Source organism: Chelmon rostratus, chromosome 20 (assembly GCF_017976325.1).
Source record: "Chelmon rostratus isolate fCheRos1 chromosome 20, fCheRos1.pri, whole genome shotgun sequence".
NCBI classification, from domain to species: domain Eukaryota; kingdom Metazoa; phylum Chordata; class Actinopteri; order Chaetodontiformes; family Chaetodontidae; genus Chelmon; species Chelmon rostratus.
The window spans coordinates 862,797-886,500 of NC_055677.1; the positions used below are offsets into that span (position 1 = coordinate 862,797).

Consider the following 23,704-nt stretch of genomic DNA (forward strand, 5'->3'; position numbering starts at 1 on the left):
GGTGGGAAAACACAGGAAGTAAAGCAAACAAAGACACACAACTTGAACCTTCAACATAAAACAGGCGTGACAAACACGGATCATGATACACTGTTTGTTTGTTGATGAGTAGGTCTCATCCTCTGGGGGCCACGACTGAACCAAATGTAAAGACTATCCAAGTCTTCGTGGAGCAGCTGATGATGTTGCCAAGCAACCGTTCACACACTAGCCGTTGAGGCTAGCGTTGGCTAGCGTGCTGCCGTTGAGACTGACAGAACTGACTGTTAAAATCTCACCTCCGGTTCTGGCTGAAGAACAGACGACGCGTGTTGACGCCGTCTCTCTCAGCCGGTTGTTGCTCCACATCAGCGTCCCGCCACGAAGCAGGCGAGGCGGCGCAGCACTCCACTGCTATTGGTCTATTGGTCTCGTCTATTGCTGTCACATGTGATGCAGCCTGATATTAAAACTCCAGTAGTCTGAGCCCAGCTGTGGATGAAGGCCTCCTCCAGGTTCCTCCTCTTCATCAACACGACAGAAAACAGAATGAACTGAAGCTGAACTTTGCTTCTTCTGGACTCATAAAGGATGAAGCAGCCCACTGACTGTTGTTACACACACACACACACACACACACACACACACACCTTGGCTCTCCTCTCTGGAAAGCAGACAGTTCCCTGCTGAGCTGCAGTTGCTTCAACCTGGACCTGACTATTCAGCCTGTGCAGGTGTGTGTGTGCGTGTGTGTCTGTGCAGATGTGTGTGTGGGCGTGGGAGAGAGAGAGTGACACACACTCGCATGTGGAAAACACACACACACACACATTTCTGGTGTAATAAACCATGACAGCTTTGAGTCATTCATACAAGTCCACCTGCCTGCAGCTCCTCTCCTCTCCTTGTTTCCTCTTCTTGTTTCCTCTCCTTGTTTCCTCTTCTTGTTTCCTCTTCTTCTCTCCTCTCCTTGTTCCCTCTCCTTGTTCCCTCTGACAATAAGAAAAACAGAAAATAACTCCGGCCGTATCCTGTAAGTGTGATCAAGACAGTTTCCTGCTTCCTGCAGTTTTTGCAAGACCCAAAACAGAAGATCATGTCAGCTATGAGGACTTTCAGGAGGACGAGCTCCAGAGCTAATGTGGCACGTCCACTCACTTACTGGAGCTTTTGACCGAGTCACATGGCCTCCTGCATGTTGTCTGATGGTCATGCTGGTTGTTCATTGGTGACACACAGATGTAAAGAGTGTCGGTTGGCTGGTATTTTATCTGGTGGACGAGGAAACGTCAATGTTCTGGACTTCTCTCAGTTCTTGGACGTTCATCTGTCCTTTGTCTCTGGGTGTCCCTGCAGTGACGGACTGGATCTGCAGGTTCTCTCCATTCATATTTCTCTGTTTGCTGCCGGGTCTGCAGAGCTTTAGATGTTATTGAGACTCCTCTAGCTTGAAGCTGGTCTGTGATGAAACGTCAAATCCTCTATAAAAATCAGTTCGACCTCTGAACGCCCGTAAACCACCTTGATCCTCCTCGAAGCCCGGATCAGCGCCGACTCCGAGTTTATCACTTCCGTCTCTGTGGACTCCATCGCACTCGTCTGAGAGGGATCTGCATCAAAGACCTCTCAGCCCGTCGTTCACCTCGGCCTCCCTTCATCTGTTTGGCCCCCAGGTCATCATCATAATGTCTGTACATAACTTCCTGTCAACTTTCATCTCACCTCCGTCTGTTTGTGCATTTCAGGTTTTAGCTCTTTTCCTTCTTTCTGTGCGTTGGGTTTCACTCGTTTCTCTTTCATCCTTTCAGATTTCCACTTCTGTCTTGAATTGCAGACAACAACAACATTTCTTCGTTCTGTGGTGGGAACGTGCTCGTATTTATTACTTTAAAAAGCCTGATTCTAAGTGATATTCGTCCTGTAACGCCCCTCAGGCAGAGCTGCCAGCATACACAGTAAAACCTCTGAATGGTCCAGAACGCTCAAGTTCAAGTCACTAACACGAAACCCACCGACCCGAACTCCCTCATTCAGGATTATGAGCCTTCTTGTTCACCTCGATCAGCGAATGAACGAGCGTCTTGGTGTCGCTTTGAGGCCGAAATGATCGATCCAAATGTTCTCCTGTGTGGTCCGTTACCACACCAGTGCTGTCTCTTCATGCACCTGCAGCCTGCTGCTCGTCTCTGATCCGCCTCGATCGTCCGTCCGTTTGATCACCGTCCGCCTAACGAAAGAATATAAATGTACATGTGATTTCATCACAGGGTCTAAAAATAAAGGAGCATTAAATCCATCTGCGCATCGTGAGAATCGTCGAGAAAGACGATCTCACACGAGAGCGAAGAAAGTGTTTGTTTTCTGTTGCAACATATTGTGCAACTCTTAACATCGTTCCATCCCTCCACCTACACAACCCGCAGCCCACTTCTCTGGTGAATGGCATTCTGGGAGATTCCGGGAGTCATAAACAGCAGTCATTCCTCAGGTCTCAGCAGCCATGTTGAAACTGTCACCTCCACTCTGACCCTCAGAGGTTCAGCGTTTAAACTCTCCACATAAACCATGAAATCACATTTGGCTGATTTCATCAGTGGGAGTTAACGGCGCTGCAGCTCCTGAACGGCTCCCTGCTGACAGGAGGTTACTGTCCTGCTGCACACCTGGAGCACAGCTGCTGCTTCACACACAAACACGCTGTCGCTTTTCCCCCAGTTCCTCCTCCATCAGTCCAAAACACACACACTCCACATGCCAGAGCTTCCACTGCATACAGACTTACACACTGTGTGTGTGTGTGTGTGTGTGTGTGTGTGTGTGTGTGTGCGCGCCCACCACAGAGTCTTTCAAATCTTTTTGTTTAGGAAGGAATTTATTTCCGTCATTGTGTTTTAAACACTTTAATCCGCTGCTCAGCTCGGTTGTTTTTAGCTTGTGTTCCGGCTCGGAGCTTCACGCTGAAGCGTCTCGACGTCTGTTGGATGGGTCGCTGTGACGTTATCACACACGTTCATTTTCTTTTCCCCGGAGAATCATGCTGCCGCTTGTGATCCTCTGACTATTCCTGTAGCGCCATCATCAGGCCAACATCAGGCCTGCAGAACTGCTAACATTCCCATCAGCCTCACCTGAACGCTGAGTTTATTGCTAATTAGCTAATGCTAGCATGCTAGTGTGTTAAACTAAGAATGTAAGCATGATAAACACCTGCGAAGCATCTGCACATGAGCATTGAGTTGTGAGCATGTTAGCATGATGAAGTTAGCATTTAGCTCAAAGCACCATCGTCAGGCTAATGTGTTTTTGATTTGATTTACTGAACTTCAGATCATTTTTTGGACATTTGTGTCTTATTGGACGGTGACAGACAGGGAGGGAGGGAGACGGGGGAATAATATGCTGCGAAGGTCTCTGGCTAGAGTCAAACAATAGACGTTGTGGTTATGTGGTATGCGTCTTAACCACCAAACCACCGGATGTGCTGCACTTTTAAACTGTAGACTCTCCTTCTTCTTATTAAATCCTTTGTTTGGGTCAGCTATCCTCTGTGGGGACATGTCGGGAAGTCGTGCTTTGTGGAAAAGACACACAGAGCAGAAACTGTCCAAACACAATGCATCAGTCTGTCCTTGAGGATGTTTGTCGATGTCCTGATCTCCTATGGTTTTGTGTTTCCAGTGGATTTGATCAAAACCTGAATCCTCACGAGTTCATTAATAAAACACGTCACTTACAGTTACAAGCCTCAAAGCAGTTCTAGTATCAGCTAATTTAGCGGCAGCATATTCCGGCCTTGTATTAATCAGTAAATGAACTGATGGGTGAGCTATTGAGGTAAGCTAGCTAGTGAGCATGCTAGCTAGCTTGAAAAGCAAAATAGCTTGCTGAACTAGTGTAGCAAGTGAGCAGTGAACAGTCCATTTATGCTGTGAAGACGACAGCATTTGTAGGAGCCAAAATGTATGGTTTCTTTGAGTTTGATTTATTTTTTTTGTCCACTGGGTGGCGCATAATAATTAACCTTCTGTCAGGTATTTAGGTAGGAACCATCTGTTGTTGGTCAGGCGTCCTACCCGGAAGGGCAAAGGGTTTTGACCGCTACACCACTACGCGCTACACCGCTACGTGCTACACCTCTACACCGGTACACCGCTACGCTACGGCAAAGCTAAGCGCTATGTTGGCTTACTGTTGTTGATTTCGGCTTGTGACTACGGTGCGTAACCTGTTGTTGGACTCGTAAAATAGCAAAAAGTACCATCATTTTATTTCAAATCACAGTAAGTCACAGTGTAGTTAGCAAATAGCCTCAGGTAACATCTAGCGCGTCAGCCTAGCCACCACCCGCGTCAGTGACGCCTCAGTAGTTCCGTATCAGAACAGAACTTCTTTAATAGCATTAGTCATGCAAATGAATAGGGAGGAGGAGGAGACTTCTCTTGTTGCCACCCGGCTGGTGGATGCTCGATCATCAGACACGAGAACCACATGATGCTCAGGTGCTGAGAGAGATGCTGCAGGTGGAAACAGAACTGAAGGTAAACTGGATTAACCCTGCACCTCTGAAACTATTTATTCAGCTTCAGCTAGTTCACAACAATCACCTGTTAATATTTCCAGAAACCTTATTTTTTTGTCTTTGATTGAGGTACATTATAAAACAGAGTATCATCTGCATAGCCATCCACTACAGGCAGCCTGACCCAGGTGTAGCAGGTGAGCCATGTAGCAGGAAGTTAATCCTTCTTCTCCTGAACCGTTAAATCCTCTGAGCGCAGATGAACCTCCTCGTCCTGCCTCAGCTGCCGTTCTGTTTGTGAAATTCCACTGACAAACGACATTCTGAGGGAAATCCGATGCAAACGTGGCCGTACCCTCAATCCTCGGCCATTCGCAGAAACCGGATCCGTGTCTCCCTTCAGCTTGTTTTGAATACGCCAGATGTAAACTTAGACCCACTCGCTGCCCGTCATGCAAATCCACAGGTGGGTCCGGTTTAAAACGAGCTTGTGGTGAAACAGTTGAGAAACAAAAAGGCCAAATTACAAACAGGAGATCCTCTTGAGTGCAAAACCGAGAGAGGATGGATGTTGTTTAGATGCAGCAGCAGCCTGGAAACACACCACATGTGTGATGGAGGTGTGGAAAACTAAAACGTAGGTAGTTTTTTTTTTTAAGGAACCGCGGAAGCTTTCATGTTTGGAAAATCACTGTCGGGCTCAATCTGTGTTTAAATTTGGTGAATGAGCAGCTTTCATGTCATTAATCCTCGCCTGTGTATTGGCTGTCAGTGGTGATCAAACACATAGATAACAAACAGCAGAACACAAAACCTGTTAATGATGTTAGAAAGCGCTCAGTGACTGCAGGAAGCAGCGAAACAGAGGGCAGCCAGAGGTTAGATGGGAGTTCGTGGTTAATTGATTGTTGCTAGATAGAGTCTCAGCACCACGAAGGCTGTCTCCATGGAGCATTCATCCATCCATCCAATCAGAGAGCTTCAGATTCATTCTCTTATACTGCGGTGTCCATGTTCTGTGTGTGCTGAAGCTGCCGGGGCCTGGCGATGGGGGCCGGGACGGCGAGAGCCAGAACAGCTTGAAGAGAAAGGCCTTTAAGCTCATCATGGCCACCCTGTTGTTCACTGGCCCCGCCCACTTCGCCCGAGTCTTCATGTTGGGCCCAACACTGGCAACTCAGCCTGTCCATCAGCATCGTCAGTGGGTTCATCGCCCTCTGCTGGCCAGAAAACTGCCCTGCATCAAGCTCTGAGTTTGGTTTACTGCTTCTTAGAAATCTAAAAAAATCGCTGACTCACTATCTGTGATATCGCACGTCAAGTTCCCGAGAGGACAGTTTGAAGTCTGGAGTCCGGGTGTCCCGCTCACCTTACAGAAGCTCTGTTCGGGATCTTGGCTCTTACACACTTTTCTCCATGATGGCGCGCACCCTGATGACGGCGTGATACCGTGCAATGTGTGGAAAATCACGGGCAAATTGGGATTCGTCATCTTATTCGAGAAGATTGCAATGTGTGGTGAAAAAGAGGGCGGGACTCGGACTGCCAGCCCTGTGATTGGTGGATGACCTGCACATTGACAATAAACAATAAACGAGTCTTTCTCAAACTGCCTTCACGCCGTCTGTCTTCCACCGCCAGGAAAAATCACCAGCTGCCCAAACTAACCTATCGCAGTTCTCGTTACCTCCATGCGTTATGTGTGTCAGTAGTTAGTCGTAGTAGTAACTACAGCGCCTACGTGTGTCACGGCTCTCCACACAGGCTGTAAATGAAGCGGTAATGCACCTGGCTGCTGCTGCACCTGCTGCTGGAAGGTGGCGCTCGGGTGAAACCCAAAGTTAGACAGTCTAACGTGAACTTTAGATGAAGCGCTGAGGCCCTACTTCAGAAACTGACGCTTCATTAAAGGCTTTGATACGTGAATAATCTTTTCTAACGTGCGTTTGAACAGGAAGTCGTGACACACCGCCGCGTTACTCTTCAAAGTTAGAAATAAATATTTCTCCAACTAAAACACACTCATTGACAGAACACGATGAAGACCATTATTTAGGTCGTGAGCTGAAATCATGAAAGACCAAATCCCCCGGGACCTTCAGCGTTCAGGCTGCAGCTTTATATAACACTTCTAAAAACCCTGTTAGGTGCTCGTATGAGCTCGCGTACGCGGCGGAGAAGCTGCTCCACCACTTCACAGGGATGAAAACGCTGCGATATTCAGAAGCCGCTTTGATTGTTGAGGTCAAACAGAGAGCAGCAGGTTCAGCCAACCCAAGATCTTCACACACACACACACACACACACACAGCTCTGCATGCATCCTGCTGCACACACACTCCAGCCTCCTCCCCTTGATGTTGCAGTAACATGATGTAACAGCGGGCCTGGATGGCTCCCGTGGGGGCTGGTTAGTCGACTTAATGGACCGCCACAGCCAGCTTCAAAGACTCAGAGAGTCAAAAGAATCAAGAGTGATGAGGAGGGAGAGGAGGCGTGAAGAGAGACGGAGGAGCAGGGAGAAACACGAGGGTGGAGAAGTCGGCTTCAGTGACGGAGGAGTTGGTGGAGGGGTGACAGGAGGTGGAGGGTGTGAATTCTGCGGTGATGAAGGTCGTTTACGCGGTCGCCTGAATCAAAAGGCTGCGGACGGAGTCGTGACCTCGCCGCCGATCACCTCCGTGTGAGACTGCGTGCTGATGGGTTTATTCTCTACGTGGAGAAAAATGAATTCAAAGTCCGCTCCTTCCTTTCATCCTCCAGCTTCTCTGTCAGCGCAGTGCATGATGGGAGTCGGCTCTCGGTTAGTCACGTACTTATTGTTCGCTGGGCCGTGATTCTGTAATTCTTCTTGTTGCGCCCCCCCATCGTGACGCTGGCAGCTCAAGCCTCGAGCGTAGTTGAGTTATATTGTGAATGTCAGGAAAAGGGAGGTCCTGACTCCGAGGAAGCTCCGCTGCCTGATTAAACATCTTCATCACCTTCAGCGGCTCAACACAGGAATCACACGGACGCTGCAATGACGCACACTTTCAGTTTCTGACCTAAAAGGAAATGAACCGTGGTCTCCTGTGATAACCCCCCCCCCCCGCCCAAAAAATAAAACAAACAAAAATAAAACCCATAATACAGAAAACTATATTAACACCACATGACTTCCTCCTCTGCTCTGGCTGAAGAGTCATATTTCCCGTGGCTGCTAGGGGGCGCTGTCATTGTTCTTAGAGGCTCGACTCTGTATCGATGGGCAGAAGACAGAGGGAGAAAGAAGGAGGGGGGAAAGAAAGAATGAAAGAGTGAAGGGAAGCACCCGGAAAGACAAAGAGAGGAATGAGGGACTGAAAGTGGAGGGAAATAAAGGAAATAATGAGAACAGGAAGTGAGGAGGAAGAGGAGGCACACGGCTGAAAACCACTAAACTGTTCTGTGATCAGTGTGTGTGTGTGTGTGTGTGTTTGTCTTTTGATCAGTCTGGTAACTGCCTACACACTCGTCTTTTCAGGCTTTTCATTTTCCACCACACACACTCACTCACACACACACACACACACACACACACACACACACACACACGTGGCAGGAGCTAGAAGCTTTAAGCTGTGCAGCCGCAGATCAACAACACAGAGATTACAGTGAAACACACACCATGTGTTCCAACACACACTGCAGCACAGGAAGTGATCCTGCAGCTGTGTGTGTGTGTGTGTGCGTGCGTGCGTGCGTGCGTGCGTGCGTGCGTGCGTGTGTGTGTCTGTGACGTTTGTTGTTCGTCATTGAAATATCTCAACATAATTCGGGGAAAAGTAAAGTCACCTTTAAACCTCAACACACCCTGCAGTCACACACACACACACACACACACACACAGGAATGAGGGTGCGTGAGAGGAAAACAGTGAAAACTTTCCTCAGAAACGTCCTGACGTGTTTTTTTTTTTTAACTTGTTGAATCTAGCCAGACGGAGGCTACGTGTTAGCTGCTCTGTTAGATACTGTGGTGTTTTCAGCTCAATGCTAACATCAGCATGCTAACATTCTCACAGTGACAATGCTAACAAGCTGAAGTTTAGCATTGGTGTGTACCCTGTTGACTGTCCTAGTTTAGTGTGTTAGCATGCTAACGTTTGCTAAACAGCAGTAAGCACACGGCGCAGCTGAGGCTGATGGGAGTGTCATCAGTTCTGCAGGTGTTGCACACGTTAACATGTTGACCTGATGGTGGCGCTGCATGAGCAGTCCGTGGATCAGCAGAGTTATCACAGTTCATCCAACAGCAGTGGAGACATTTCCGTCCAGACTGCTTCGGTGGACAGACGGACGGACGTGTCCTTCCACAGAGCCGAGCTGCTAGCGGCCACTTACTTTTTAAAAACACTGACGAACAACAGGAAACACAGTCACGTATTCATGTTGTCCTCACTGTCAACTTCCGGAACATCTTTTAATGTAGCACCGGCAGTGCTGTCCGCCTGTCTGTCCACCTGCCTGTCCGCCTGTCTGTCCGCCTGTCTGTCTGTCCACACAGACTTAGAGATTTCATTCCCTTCTGATGGAGCGAGATGATCACACTGCTCTGCTCTGCCTGGTCGCTGAGCACAGGAGCCCAGACGTCACCACCAATCATATCGTCACAGTTAGCGGAGGAGCAGGAAGAGTCCGGCGTTACTCACAGAACTTTAACTGCTTCCTGTTTCACCTTCACTGCTTCCTGTTTCTGTCGCTGTTTATTTCACAAGCAACTGGACAACAAGACAGAAAGTTCAGCAAAGTGTCTGACCTCTGCAGCACTGTGTGTGTGTGTGTGTGTGTGTGTGTGTGCGTGCGTGCGTGCGTGCGTGCGTGCGTGCGTGTGTGTGTGTGTGATGACCATATGGATGTAATGATACCCTGCATAACAAGCAGATAGGATTACACACACATGCATGCAATCATACTGTCACACTTGTATGCACGCATGCATAAACACACACACACACACACACACACAGGGAGGGCCAGCTCATGTCCTGCCCTCCCATTATCAAACCAACTTCTTGTTTCCTGTCACGCCTCCTCCTGATTGGCTGCTGGAGCCGCTCGTTAAAGCTCTTAATTCACGTGTTGGCGCGCGTCGTACAGCGCCGTGGTGACGGCACAGACCTCCTTTTGTTTTGGCGTGTGTTCATTTTGCGGTTGTCTGACGTGAAGAGATGCAGCGCCGTGGGAAGCGTCTGCTGAACATGTGACGCCATGAAGATCTGATCCAGGCGGATCCAGGAATCAGCTCCCGTCCACAACAGCCAACTCGAGCTGACCTCCTGGTTTTATGTCCTAAATGCATGTACACACACACTGTACAGGCTCTCTCTCTCTCTCTCTCTCTCTCTCTCTCTCTCACACACACACACACACACACACACACTGACACCATGTACAGTCTCTGTCTCTCTCTCTCTCTCTCTCTCACACACACACACACACACACACACACACACACACACAGTAAAATTCGTTTAGCACCGGCTGACTTCCTGCACAGTGTGTCATGTTTGATGTTTAAATTAAAGCCATCGATCAGAGTTTGACTCTTATTAAACCCCCCCCCCCCCCCCCCCCCCCCCCCCCCCCCCGGAGAAGAACTCTGTGTGTGTGTGTGTGTGTGTGTGTGTGTGTGTGTTACTGACGTTGTGGGGACTCACCTTCCTAACAGACATAGAAACATAAGGACTGTAAATCAGTAAAATATGAGAACATTTAAGGTCAAATCTGCAGGTAATGAATGGAAGTCAATGTGATGTCCCCGATACCTGACTCTGTGTGTGTGTGTGTGTGTGTGTGTGTGTGTGTGTGTGTGTGTGTGTGATGACCATATGTGTCAGATGTGATGTGTTCTGTGTTTGTCTTAATAGTTGTACAGTTTTTTAATCTTTCTTTGAACTGCAGTCGTGTTTTTTTACAAACTGGCGAGCTGTGTTTCCTGAAGTGTCCCTGAGTCCAGGTATTAATCTCTTTATCCAATCACGTCGCTCCATCCTCGCTGTGAACCACTGAGCCTTTCAATCATGATGCTATCACCTGTTACCAATCAGCCTGTTTACCTGTGGAATGATCCAAACAGGTGTTTTTGGAGCGTTCCACATCTTTCCCAGTCTTTAGTCGCTGCATCAGATTCAGAATCAGCAGATATTTACAGAAACCGGTTGAGTTTATGTGAGAACGGATCGGCAGGTTTTTGGGGGCTTATGCGGCGTCCCGGCTGTTCTGGACTCGTGTTGAAAGTGCAGCAGGAAGCTTTCAGGTCCAGCGTGGTACCCTTTGTTGCCTTGAGTCAAAGGTGACTTCTGTGACTCACACATGACCTCTGACCCCTGTTACCTGCTGAATCATCAAATATGGAAGCCTTTCTGTCACGACTTTCCCAGAATGCAATGTGACGTCTTCGAGCGCCTTGTTTTGTCCAATGAACAGTCTGAAACCCAGGTATGTCCAGACAGGACTGAGGACCATGTCAGACACAGAAGCAACAAAAGTTCAGAGACTCGCTGGTGCAGGCTGACGGACACCGAGGACGACTCCGTCAGTCCCCGTTCTTTATGAGGAAATCACGCAGGACGAGAAAGAGAGGAAACCACGTAACTCGTCATCACCTCGACACACAGCGAGTGCGAGCGTGCGTGTCCAGCGTCCACACGTTGTCTCACAGAACCGTCTGCTGTGTGACGGACACTCGTCCTGAACCCTGATCTCCCTCCACAGATCCGGTTTCCTCCCGGTTCACTCTGCAGGTGGAGCTCAGTTCAGTTTGTGCTGTGAAACAACTGTGTGTGTGTGTGTGTGTGTGTGTGTGTGTGTGTGTGTGTGTGTGTGTGTGTGTGTGAGGCTCACTGATGGAGCTCAGAGGAGGAGGATCTATCAGCACACTGACACTTTGTTTGTCTGCAGGTGAAACACAACGGTCTCAAACTGAAGATGAAGCATCCGACAGCAGGAGACATCACTGTCACTGGTCAGCACGCGCACGCACGCACGCACGCACACACACACACACACTCTTTGTCCTCTCTCTAACCCTTAACTTTCAGTTTTTGACACAAGTTTGTTAAATTATGTTTTCCAAGAAAATGGTGTTTGTCTGTGCATGGGGCGCTACACACACACACACACACGTCCACGGGGACTCTCCTGCTCAGTAGGTTTGATGGATCTCAGTGAGTTTCAGCTAAGAAGAAGCTGTTTGTCCACCGCTGTGTATTTACACTGTAATCTGTCTTGTGTGTGTGTGTGTGTGTGTGTGTGTGTCGGACCCAGCAGGGACACATTCATTATGAGCTCAGACAGGTAGTGTGTGTTGCGTTTGGTGTGCAGCCAGTCGACTCAGCGTGTTTTCTGTGCGTTCCAGAAGCTCCCTGACTCCACCTGAACTCCTCTTCTCCTCTAGTTTCTGTCTGACTGTCTCCGTCACCTGTCCTCACCTGTGGAGATGTCAGTGCAGTGAGAGTCACAGATCCTTGAGTTTGATGGTTTCTTGGATAAATGCCGAAACACTGCAGAGCTTCCTGATGCTCTGAGACTCTGGACAGTTATCATCTTAGATCTTCGTCATCCAGACAGATTAACATGACGGCGGGATCTGAAACCTGCTGTCATCGCCCAGGACGTCATTTTACGCTGATGAAGCTGCAGGATCTGGTCTGTAGACACTTAGCAGGAAAAGACGGAGACTGAAGCCTCCTCGGGGGGGCGCCGTACAGCTGAAGACGAGGGCGTAAACTGTCCAGGACAAGTTACTTTCAAAGTGTAATCTGTCACATATTCACTTGAAAGTAATACATTACTTTCCAGTGTTACTGTCTATGTAAAGTAATGTGTCCCATCACTGGTCACAGAGACAAGAAACACGTTCAGTGTGACATCACTTCCTGAGAAGATCAATATTTCTGATGTCCAATCAGAATAAACCTCCAGAAATCCACTTAGAAACCAGAGAAGAGTCTGCAGACCTGAGAATCTGTTCTTCAGTATCACAGTGATCCAGTGATCCGGTCTGTACGTCCATGTTTACAGTGCTAACAGGAGCCGCTAACAGGAGCCGCTAACAGGAGCCGCTAGCAGGAGCCGCTAACAGGAGCCGCTAGCAGGAGCCGCTAACAGGAGCTGCTAACAGGAGCCGTATAGATCCAAGCTGCTCTTCATCAATCAATCAAGATCAATCAAGAGTCTTTATTGTCATTGCACATGTCAATGAAATTTTCATTGCAACCCCCATGTTAGATGGTAAGAAAGATAAGACTAGAAAGAGTGAATAAAATTAAGATAACTACAATAAAATAAAATAAACCAACATGCAATAAAAAAAATATTCGTGAAGCAATTAAAAATATAACAGAATGAAAATATACTTAGGCAATAAAATATACTAAACAATAAAATATGGAAGTGAAATGTGCAAACAGAATAAAATATACAAGCAGAATAAAATATAAAATATACACAGTGAAATGTACCGACAGAATAAAATATGCCAATGAAACTGAAATGTGCTGATATACTAAAATGTACATAATTATAGTATATGTGTGTACATAAAAGTCAAGTACACAGAAGGTGCAGGTGGAGGTAGAGGTGTAGGTGTAGGTGTAAAGTGCAGTGTGCAGTGTTCACAGTTCACACAGTCTCTCACTCCAGTGGGGGGCTGCTGGGGGTGATAGCTCTAACAGCTCTGGGGAAGAATCTGTCCCTCAGTCTGTTAGTGGTGGTGCGGATGTTCCTGTACCGCTTTCCTGATGGAAGCGGTACAAACAGTCTGTGGCCCGGGTGGCTGGGGTCCGTGGCGATGGATCTCGCCCTCTTTCTGACCCGACCTTCATATATAGAGTCTAGGTCAGGGAGGGGGCAGCCCACGATGCCCTGTGCAGTTTTAACCACCCGTGCCAGTTGTTTCCTCTCCTGTGCCGTGCAGCTGCCATACCACACTGTCACACTGAGGCAGAGGATGTTTTCAATTGTGGCCCTGTAGAAATTGACGAGCAACCGAGAGGAGAGTCCAGCCCGTTTCAGCTTCCTGAGGAAGAAGAGCCTTTGTTGTGCCTTCTTCACCAGGCGGACCTCCTGAAGTCCACAATGACCTCCTTGGTCTTCCCTGTGTTCAGCACCAGGTTGTTGGCTGAACACCACTGGGTGAGCTGGTGTATCTCCTCTCTGTAGTGGGTCTCGTTGTTATCTGAGATGAGACCCACTACTGTAGTGTCGTCCGCAAACTTCACGACTGTGTTGGTGGGGTGGATGGCAGCACAGTCGTGAGTAAACAGGGTGAAGAGGGCCGGGCTGAGCACACAACCCTGTGGCGTGCCCGTGCTGAGGACCAGAGGGGATGATGTGATGTTCCCTATTCTCACCACCTGAGGCCTGTTGGTGAGAAAGTCTCTGATCCAGTGGCACAGAGACGCAGGCAGACCCACCGTGTGTAGCTTCAGCGCCAGCTTGTCTGGGATGACGGTGTTAAAAGCTGAGCTAAAGTCTACAAATAGCATCCTGACGTATCCAAATAGCATCCTCTGTGGACCGATTCCCTCTGTAAGCAAACTGAAGGCTGTCTAGGTCCGAGGGGATGAAGTCTCTGATGTACCTGAGAATAATCCGCTCAAAGCACTTCATGATTACCGGGGTCAGTGCAACAGGCCAGTAGTCATTCAGGCAGGTGATGGATGTCTTCTTCGGTACCGGAATGATGGTGGAGGACTTGAGGCACTCAGGAACCGTGGACAGCTGCAGGGACAGGTTGAAAATGTCCAGGAACACTCCTGCTAGCTGGTCAGCGCATGTCCTCAAAGTCTTGCCTGACACCTTATCCGGTCCTGCAGCTCTGCGGGTGTTGATCCTCCTCAGGGTGGATGACACCTGGTGCTGCTGCAGGACGAGGGGCTGGTGCTGCTCCTCCAGCCGGGGTAGGTGTGTGACTTCTCTGCTGCCTGATGTGTCGAAGCGGGCAAAGAAGCTGTTCAAGGTGTCAGGCAGGGCGGGGTCGTGGCTGGTGAGCTGAGTGTTCGGCTTGTTGTCCGTTATGGTTCTGATGCCTCTCCACATGCTCTGTGGGTTGTTGTTCTTGAAGTGATCTTCAATTTTGTTTTTGTACTGGAGCTTGGCCTGCTTGATTCCTTTCTTCAGCTCTGCTCGAGCCCTGCTATAAGCCAGCCTGTCTCCAGATCTGTAGGCAGTATCCCGGGCTTTCAGCAGGGACCGCACTGTGCTGTCCAGCCATGGTTTCTGGTTGGGAAACACTGTGATGGTCTTAACAGGGAGGACAGCATCAGTGCAGAACTGAACATAAGACAATACAGATGATGTGTACTCCTCAAGGTCTGCCTCTTCTCTGAACACAGTCCAGTCTGTCAGTTCGAAGCAGTCCTGAAGTGCAGAGGAGGCCTCCTCAGTCCATATCTGTACTGTCCTGGTGGTCGGCTTTGTTCTGCAGGCCAGAGGCTTGTAGGCAGGAATGAGTTTCACGGAGATGTGGTCTGACATGCCCACGTGTGGAGCTGCTACAGCCTTGTAAGCAGCAGGGATGTTGCAGTAAACTTGATCCAAAATGTTACTGTCTCTGGTAGGAAACTTTATGTACTTATGAAATTTGGGAAACACCGCCTTCAGTTCAACGTGATTAAAGTCCCCCGCCACAATCACGGCCGCCTCCGGGTTGTCGTTCATCTGCCCGCTGATCAGGCAGTACAGCTCCTCTAATGCTAACTTAGCATTAGCCCGCGGTGGGATGTAAGCGGCCACAATAACAATAGACGAGAGTTCTCTAACCAGCTTGAACGGTCGGCATTTCACCGCCAGGTATTCCAAATCAGGAGAGCAGAAGGTGCTGACGGTGCGTGTGGCTGTACACCAGGCATTGTGTACATACAGCGCCAAGCCTCCGCCTCTGCTCTTACCTGAAGCTGCAGTCCTGTCCGCCCGGAACAGAGAGCGCCCCGCTATCTCCACCGCTGCGTCCGGGATGTTGTCGTCCAGCCAGGTCTCTGTGACAACGGTAACACAGCTGTCCATCCGGCGAGAGACTATCCTTAGACGGACCTCGTCGATTTTGTTGGTGAAAGACCTGGCGTTGGTGAGGAAGAGACTGGGGAGAGCCGGTCTGTGAGGGTTAGCTTGTAGCCTAGCACGCACGCCGGCTCTCTTGCCCCGCTTTTGTTTACGGTGCCTCCTCCGTCTCCTTGGCAGCAGTGGGGGGATGGTGGTGGGCTCTGGGGTCCGTAGCAGCTCCGGTGGAATAAAGTCCAGTTTAGGGCGTGTGTGAAGTCCGAACTGTACTCCAAAGTTTCACAGTTCAGACCTGCTGTACTGTGTCAGAGCTTCCAGAAGAGAAGTAAAAGTGGAAACGAGTAAAAACAAACAAACAAAAACGTAAACACGGGAGCTACGAGCCGCTGCGTCTGCACGCGCCGCCATCTTGGACTCGAACTGTGGAAAAAGCTCAGAGATCCACCTGAAAACACAGAACTGAGGAGGACAACAGGAGGAGATTATATCTGTACTCCTCGCTGGGTTCACTGGTGGAGGATGGACATGTCCTGCCTGAGACAACTATGTTTCAACGCCAGGAACCGGATGGTGACACACCGCCAATAACCTGCCATAGCTTCCTCCGTTCTGGACCCTCCGTTTCTTCAGAGGTCGGCTCTGAAGACCGTTTGTCATTGGTCAACGGAGCAAAGTCAGGGGTCAAAGTTTAGCTGAACTCGACACTGATGTGACTGCAAAGAGTCAGGGTTTAAAGCTGTTTGGGCTCAATAGAGAGATGAAGAGAGACAGGAAGAGAGACAGAAGGAGAGGAAGAGAGACACAAAGAGAGGCTGAGAGACAGAAAGAGAGACACGAAGAGAGGCAGAGAGACAGGAAGAGAGGCAGAGAGACACAAAGAGAGGCAGAGAGACAGAAAGAGAGGCAGAGAGACACAAAGAGAGGCAGAGAGACAGAAAGAGAGGCAGAGAGACACAAAGAGAGGCAGAGAGGCAGAGAGACAGGAAGAGAGGCAGAGAGACAGGAAGAGAGGCAGAGAGACACAAAGAGAGGCTGAGAGACAGAAAGAGAGGCAGAGAGACACAAAGAGAGGCTGAGAGACAGAATGAGAGACACGAAGAGAGGCAGAGAGACAGGAAGAGAGGCAGAGAGACACAAAGAGAGGCTGAGAGACAGAAAGAGAGGCAGAGAGGCAGAGAGACACAAAGAGAGGCAGAGAGACAGAAAGAGAAGCAGAAAGAGAGGCAGAGAGACAGGAAGAGAGGCAGAGAGACAGGAAGAGAGGCAGAAAGAGAGGCAGAGAAACAGAAAGAGAGGCAGAAAGAGAGGCAGAGAAACAGAAAGAGAGGCAGAAAGAGAGGCAGAGAGACACAAAGAGAGGCTGAGAGACAGAAAGAGAAGCAGAAAGGGAGGCAGAGAGACAGGAAGAGAGGCAGAGAGACACAAAGAGAGGCTGAGAGACAGGAAGAGAGGCAGAGAGACACAAAGAGAGGCAGAGAGACAGAAAGAGAAGCAGAAAGAGAGGCAGAGAGACAGGAAGAGAGGCAGAGAGACAGGAAGAGAGGCAGAGAGACAGGAAGAGAGGCAGAGAGACAGAAAGAGAGGCAGAAAGAGAGGCAGAGAGACACAAAGAGAGGCTGAGAGACAGAAAGAGAGGCAGAAAGAGAGGCAGAGAGACACAAAGAGAGGCTGAGAGACAGGAAGAGAGGCAGAGAGACACAAAGAGAGGCTGAGAGACAGGAAGAGAGACAGAAAGAGAGGCAGAGAGACAAAAAGAGAGGCAGAGAGACAGAAAGAGAGGCAGAAAGAGAGGCAGAGAGACACAAAGAGAGGCTGAGAGACAGGAAGAGAGGCAGAGAGACACAAAGAGAGGCTGAGAGACAGGAAGAGAGGCAGAGAGACACAAAGAGAGACTGCATGCATGCGTGTGTGTATGTGTGTCAGTCTATTCGCCGTCTCAGCATCCTTTTCTTTGCCGTCCACTTTTCTGTTCTCTCCATCTCTGGTAAACAACACCAGACACGTGTGTGTGTGTGTGTGTGCGTGCGTGTGCATGTGTGTGTGTGTGTGCGTGTGCGTGTGTGTGTGTCTGTACCTTGGAGGTTAATTGAGTGTGAAAACGTGCCGCTCAGTCATTGGCCGGCCTCTCGGTGGCATTCCTCAGTTTGTGTGTGTGCGTTGTTTTAGAGCCAAGAGAAGAAGACGAGTGTGTCCGTCACCGAGGCGACAGCTGCCGTTATATAATTAGAAAAAACTTAAAACAGAGTGTGATGTGCTGACCTGGTGAAATAAACAAAGAGCTGCGAAACAAGTCTTCCACGCGGGCCTGAAACGCTTGTCCTGGTGGTGGCGCTGGAGAGGCGGCTGAGGAGACTGTCGAGCTAATTTCAACAGAAGCAATCTTTATTTAAACTGAGACGAACGACATGTACACGCTGTGCAGATGTGTGTTTCCTGCTGTTATTACAGACACTCCGCTCACCACGAACTCCAGCGCTAGGCATTATGGGAAACGGTGTTTGTTCAAAACCCTGCAGCCCTGAATCTCTGACGGACAGAACAGAACGAGTAAAGAAATGAGGATGAACAGACATGTTGCATAACCTCAGTCATGAATTATTTGCCCTGACACCCCTACCAACACACACACACACACACACACACACACTCCGCACCTGACACTTGTTGAATGTCACTGAAGGCGAAAACAAAACAGGTTGCTAATGGGGTGAAAATAGATGCACTGTTCACACACACACACACACACACACACACACACACAGGCACAGTCATGCAGAAAACCATGCAGGCTGACACACACACATTCATGTCCCCATGCACGTGTGGGCTCAGACACACACACACACACACACACACTGACTGTGAGAGTTCGGCTCATTAGTGCTGCTCTTTAAAAACCAGCTGATTGTTGTTTCCCAAAATAAACTGTTTGTTCCCTCAGCTCTCCGACTCTTTTCCTTCCCTCCTTCCCTCCTTCCTTCCTCTAAAACTGCTTGAACAGAGAGTAAAGACAGAAGTATGAAGTGATGTGTCAGGTGGACTCGTGTAGTTTGGTGTAATATTAAAACACCTGACTGACGAACAGGAAGCTGCTGTTCACATCCACCTGTTTCCTGTCACGTGTTCCGTTCGTGCTTCGAAAAACGCTAAAAGTGAAAAGCAAAAAAAAAAAAGAGGAGATAAAACGAGAGAATTAGAGGAGGAGGAGGAGGAGGAGGGGAAAGAGGGATGAAGAGAGAGGCGTCTTCATCACTGCTTCCTTTTATCATCATCATCTTCTCCCCGGGTCTTTAATGAGTCCCTTTGGCTCCATGTTACATGTATGTTTTATTATGTCTCACACACACTCACACACACACACACACACACACTCACACACACACTCACACACACACACACACACACACAGTCAGTGTTTCTGAAGTGAACACACCCTGAGCCTCAGGTTAACCTTGTGATGTTTTTCTCATCTTCAGGTCCGGCGGTTCGCTTCAGCAGTTTCACCCCCGACGAGCCGACGCCCCCTCCTGTGATTGGCCAGCACACTGTGCAGGTTCTGCGAGACACCTTGTCCTACAGTGATGACATCATCAAAACACTGCTGGATTCTGGCGTAGTGGCCCAGAATGAATTGTCCTGATTGGCTGAAAAAGCAGGTGTCCATCCTGCTGAGTCAACATTAGTGTTATACACCGCTGACTCAGCATTTTATTATTATTAGCATTATAATTAATATTGTTTTTCTGCTAACTCGCCGCTGAATTATAACCAAACACAGCCAACACGTTCGATCTGTGCTGAGAATAAAAACGCGCCATCGTTAAAAACTGGATCAAACAAAAAAAAGCTAAATTGCACTAAACAAGCGGGATTATTCGTGATCGGATCATCACACCGAATCAAGTTTACTGAAAACTGAAGAATCCGACTGTCTGCTGAAAATGAGCTGAAACTGATCTGCTGCTCTTTGAACTTTTCTTTAGAAAAACATGAAACAGAGAATAATCAGAATAAATCAAATCGTGCGTCTCCGCTCTGAAGGAACAGTTTGTACGAACTTTTCAATAAAACAATGTTTTTATTTTGTGAGTGAAGGATCAGAAACCTCTCGCAGACCTGATGATAATAAACTAATGACTAACAACCTCCTGATGAGTATTAAGTTACTTTGAAAATGTAATCTGTTACTAATTACTAGTTGCTTTTTCAGACGTGTTTCTCACTCATACGTCTGAGCAGATGTGTGCGGGCGCAGCCCTCAGCTGTGTCTCGCAGGCCACGATGAGTGTCTGCTGAATGTGTTTGTGTGTTTCTCGCCCTCTGTGTCGAGCTGCTGAACACTTGCTGCAGTTTGAAGTCAATATAATCTTGCAGAAATCCTGTTAGTGACGTGTTTGTTTCACGTGCATTGGTGCAGAACACAGGAGGGAAATTTAAGGTGTGTGTGAGCGTGACGACGTTTTAAATGTCAGTGTTAAAGAACTGCACGTGTAGCTTCTGTTCTGATGTTCGCTTCAGAGTCACAGTTTCTCACAGCAGAACTCCGTCAGTTGTCGGACGCACCGACGGGGGGAGAGTCATGCTTTGAGTCATGTGACCCACATTGATCGGTGCAGCTTTAAACCTTCGCTCAGCTTCTGCAGGGACTCTCTGCTGACTGATTCCCGAACTCGTCTGCAGACATTGTTCCGGGACACGAGCAGCTCAGCTTGTTTATGACGTGAATAATCCCAGATCATCGCTCAGAACACGGAGGCACATCAGAAATAAAAAACCAAACTCCCGGCGGGTCGATCCGTCCTGTCGTCCACGCTGAAGTCTCGTCCCTGCGGGGGGCGCCGCCGGAGCGTGTCGCTGATATCGCAGGAAGGCGTCGGTGGGAGGACGAGAGGCGGGTCGACAGCTTGATGGATTGCGAGGAAATCCTCTGGGACAAAGTGGACGAATCGAATCGACGTGATGAATTTAAGAAAATGTGACGCATCTGGACGGCGGCGAGGTCGTCAGGGGAGACGCAGACTGACGTGTTTGTTTGAGTTTTGGGGGAGGCTCCGGTGCGATTCATCACAAACCAGAGACTTCCTGTAGTCTCGCTGTCCGAACAGCAACGCGGCCGCTGCAGGATCACGTGTGGTTTTTCTGACAGAGCGCCGTCACATGACACCAAACGCTCTGCAGCGCCGCGTCTCACTGAGCGCCGCCGCGTTTCATCTTCCCGCATTGAAGCCGAGTGTGAAAACACTGTTGGACTCTGTAACCGGAGGCCCATTCGCCCTGATCCTGGACTGTAAGGCTACATGTGTCAGTCAGGAAAAAGGGTCACTGGAGGAATGTTCAGTGTGCGAGCTCGCTGGAGGGAAGGTGATCTTCATGGCGGTCAAAGCGCCGCGCAGTCCTCCTCCAGGCCGTCCCGGTTCTGGACTCTCCCGTTGAAGACACTCGCGTCATGTCTCGTGTTTTTGGGGCTTTTCAGGACCTGCGATGTGCTTTAACGCTCCGACAGCACACAGCAGAAACGAGCTAAGCTAACCGCTGGACAGCCTCAGCTTTGGTCTCGACTCTGGTTGTTTGTGTTCATCGGCGCTGGACGTGGTGAAGCAGTGACACACGTCACAGATGAATATTAAAAACATGGCGATGAAGATGAAGATGAGGTCAGTGACAAACGCGTGGTTTTGCTCAAATAACAACTAAACAAACGGTCATTTCATCCGTTTATTCCCTCCTTCCAGAGTTTCAGCCACATCATGGTCTTCATCAGTCTGGCTGAGACCTCCTGAGACGTCCTGACCTGAGGAAGAGGAGGAGGCCGAACAGCACAGGTGTTCTCCAAAAAGGCTGTTCATTATAACTACCTGGATGAATACATTTATATCCAGGTGGTGTTTTTTGGGCCAGTTTCTTGGGGCGTATACTCGTACTGAGGCTGTATTTCGGTACACTGAGGCCAGCAGCTCCTCTGGTGATTCGGTTCCTTTCATCTCAGACTCCAGCTGGCTCACGTTGGCTGTGGACACGACATGCGAGATCCTATTGGTCAAGTGTGAGGCGTCAATCAAAATGTGTGTATATGCTCAGAGGAGTTACAGCAGAGAAAAGTTCACCTGCCAGCTGACCTGAAATGATCAGACCGGATCGTCTTCGTCCATCAATCGATCCACGCGGCGCTGGTGTCGGCGGACGGGTGGAGAGCTGGACGCTGGTGGACTGTTTCAGGTTGTGGTTAAAGGGGAAATCTCCAGGAAGTGAATGTAAATCTGTGTAACGCCCCCTGAACTGATGGAAACACTGTGTGTGTGTGTGTGTGTGTGTGTGTGTTGGAGGTGATAGGGTGTGACTTCCTGCTCTGTGTCTCATCTCTCTGGAGGTGATGAGGGGAAGAGGCAGCATTCATCACACTTCATATACACACACACACACACACACACACTTGTATAGCAGCCATCATGTCTGTGACATCACCTGAACCTCACAGACATCCCATAGAAACAGTGTAAAGATGCTTCATCCTGCAGTCTGCCTCTGCTCTTCAGCATCACGCTGAGTCAAACATTAAAATCGCCTCTAAAGTTTTCAGAAAGTCTTAATTGCGACGTTTTAACGATCGTCTGTTGATGTCAGGAGAATGTTGGTGTACTTCAGTGTATTTCGGTGTATTTCAGTGTATTTCGGTGTATTTCAGTGTATTTCGGTGTATTTCAGTGTAGTTCAGTGTATTTTGGTGTTTTTCAGTGTATTTCGGTGTATTTCAGTGTATTTCGGTGTATTTTGGTGTATTTTGGTGTATTTTGGTGTTTTTCAGTGTATTTCAGTGTATTTTGGTGTTTTTCAGTGTAGTTCAGTGTATTTCGGTGTATTTCGGTGTATTTCGGTGTATTTCAGTTGGCGGTGTGACCAAACTCATCTGGTGCTGAATGTGGGAAAGACAGAGGAGATGATGTTTGACCCGAAGTCCGTCGGGGGCCACAGTCCGGTCGTCATTAACAACCAACACATGGGTCAGGTGGGTTCATGCAGGTGTCTGGGGGTCCACGCTCAGCTGAGGGTGCATGTTGGAAGCCTCTGCTCCAAACTCCACCAGCGTCTCTACTTTCTACGCAGACTGAGGGTGTGTGGAGTGGAGCAGAGGATCGTGTTGCATCATCAGATACGGCATCGCGGCCCGGTACGGTGACCTGACCGTGCAGTCGGGGTCACAGATTGCCGGTCTGGTGCGGACCGCCGTGAAGATTACAGGGGTCAGGAACCAGCCTCCCCTCCAGCTGCTTTATGAGCAGTCCGTCACCAGACTGGCACAGAAAATTGTGTCTGACCCGACTCACATTTTACACCACGAGGTCCAGGGGTCACGGCTGTGAGGTTGAGGCGGTTGTTCCCTCTTCAGTCCTCACGTCGCTCTGGAAGCTACCTGGACGGCGGCTGGTGTCGTCCTCATCGGCAGCATCAGGTGTAGATCTGACACGCAGGTGCTGCTTCGTCACGTTGCTGCGACAGGAAGCTAACGTTTTCATCACGTGCCTGTGTTTGTTCATGGTAACAGTGGACGGCAGCGCCATCGTGAGGCCAAACAGGAAAACACAGCGTTACCTGCTTTCAGTGGCGTCCAGCACACCTGGAATAAACCTGTGACACTGCAGGTCTCTGATGAGAGAAACCTCTCACAGGAAAACTAAGCTCTTTATCCCGTCTGACGCTCTGACGGCAGGACGGAGTCACAGACGGAGAGGTGGAGGAGCAGGTAGCTGACGGAGTAACTCCTGAGAGGCTAAAACTGAGCAGTGGATTCGAGGATTAACCTTCACACGGCTGTTCCTGTAAACTGATGTTCCTACAGTGTGAAGACTCGAAGGGACGAACAAAACACAAAGAACAATGTAGTCTGAAATATCAGAACCAAGAGGCTGAGAGTAAACCGTGACCAGACCAGAATCTGGATAAGGATGTCCACATACTTTTGGCCAAACTCTCTATTCTAGCTTCATGAGTTCTGCTCGTGTTTCGCTGTCAAAATCAACCAGATCTAAAGATTTACTGAAAAAACTAATGAGCTCAGACCGAACCAGGACTAACAGAGTCCACCAGAGTCCACACAGAGAAATCTGACCAAGGAGACTGTTGTGTCCTGTTTCATAGAGGAGAACAGGAAGCTCTGTCTTTCTGTCTGTCTGTCTCTCTCTCTCTCTCT

General features: G+C 49.0%; 2 protein-coding genes across 5 annotated transcripts in view; both read left to right on the plus strand.

The window, feature by feature from the left end:
* Positions 1-19,667, plus strand: part of sugct (succinyl-CoA:glutarate-CoA transferase) — a 56,781-nt gene extending 37,114 nt beyond the window's left edge. For both annotated transcript variants that reach the window (XM_041961005.1, XM_041961006.1), the window contains exons 12-13: positions 11,419-11,482; positions 18,996-19,667. In XM_041961005.1, coding sequence (XP_041816939.1) covers positions 11,419-11,482; positions 18,996-19,159 — 228 coding nt within the window. In that variant the 3' untranslated portion in view covers positions 19,160-19,667. The remainder of the gene's footprint in view (positions 1-11,418; positions 11,483-18,995) is intronic.
* Positions 1-23,704, plus strand: part of LOC121623616 (NACHT, LRR and PYD domains-containing protein 3-like) — a 377,011-nt gene that overhangs the window by 226,623 nt on the left and 126,684 nt on the right. The window lies entirely within an intron of this gene.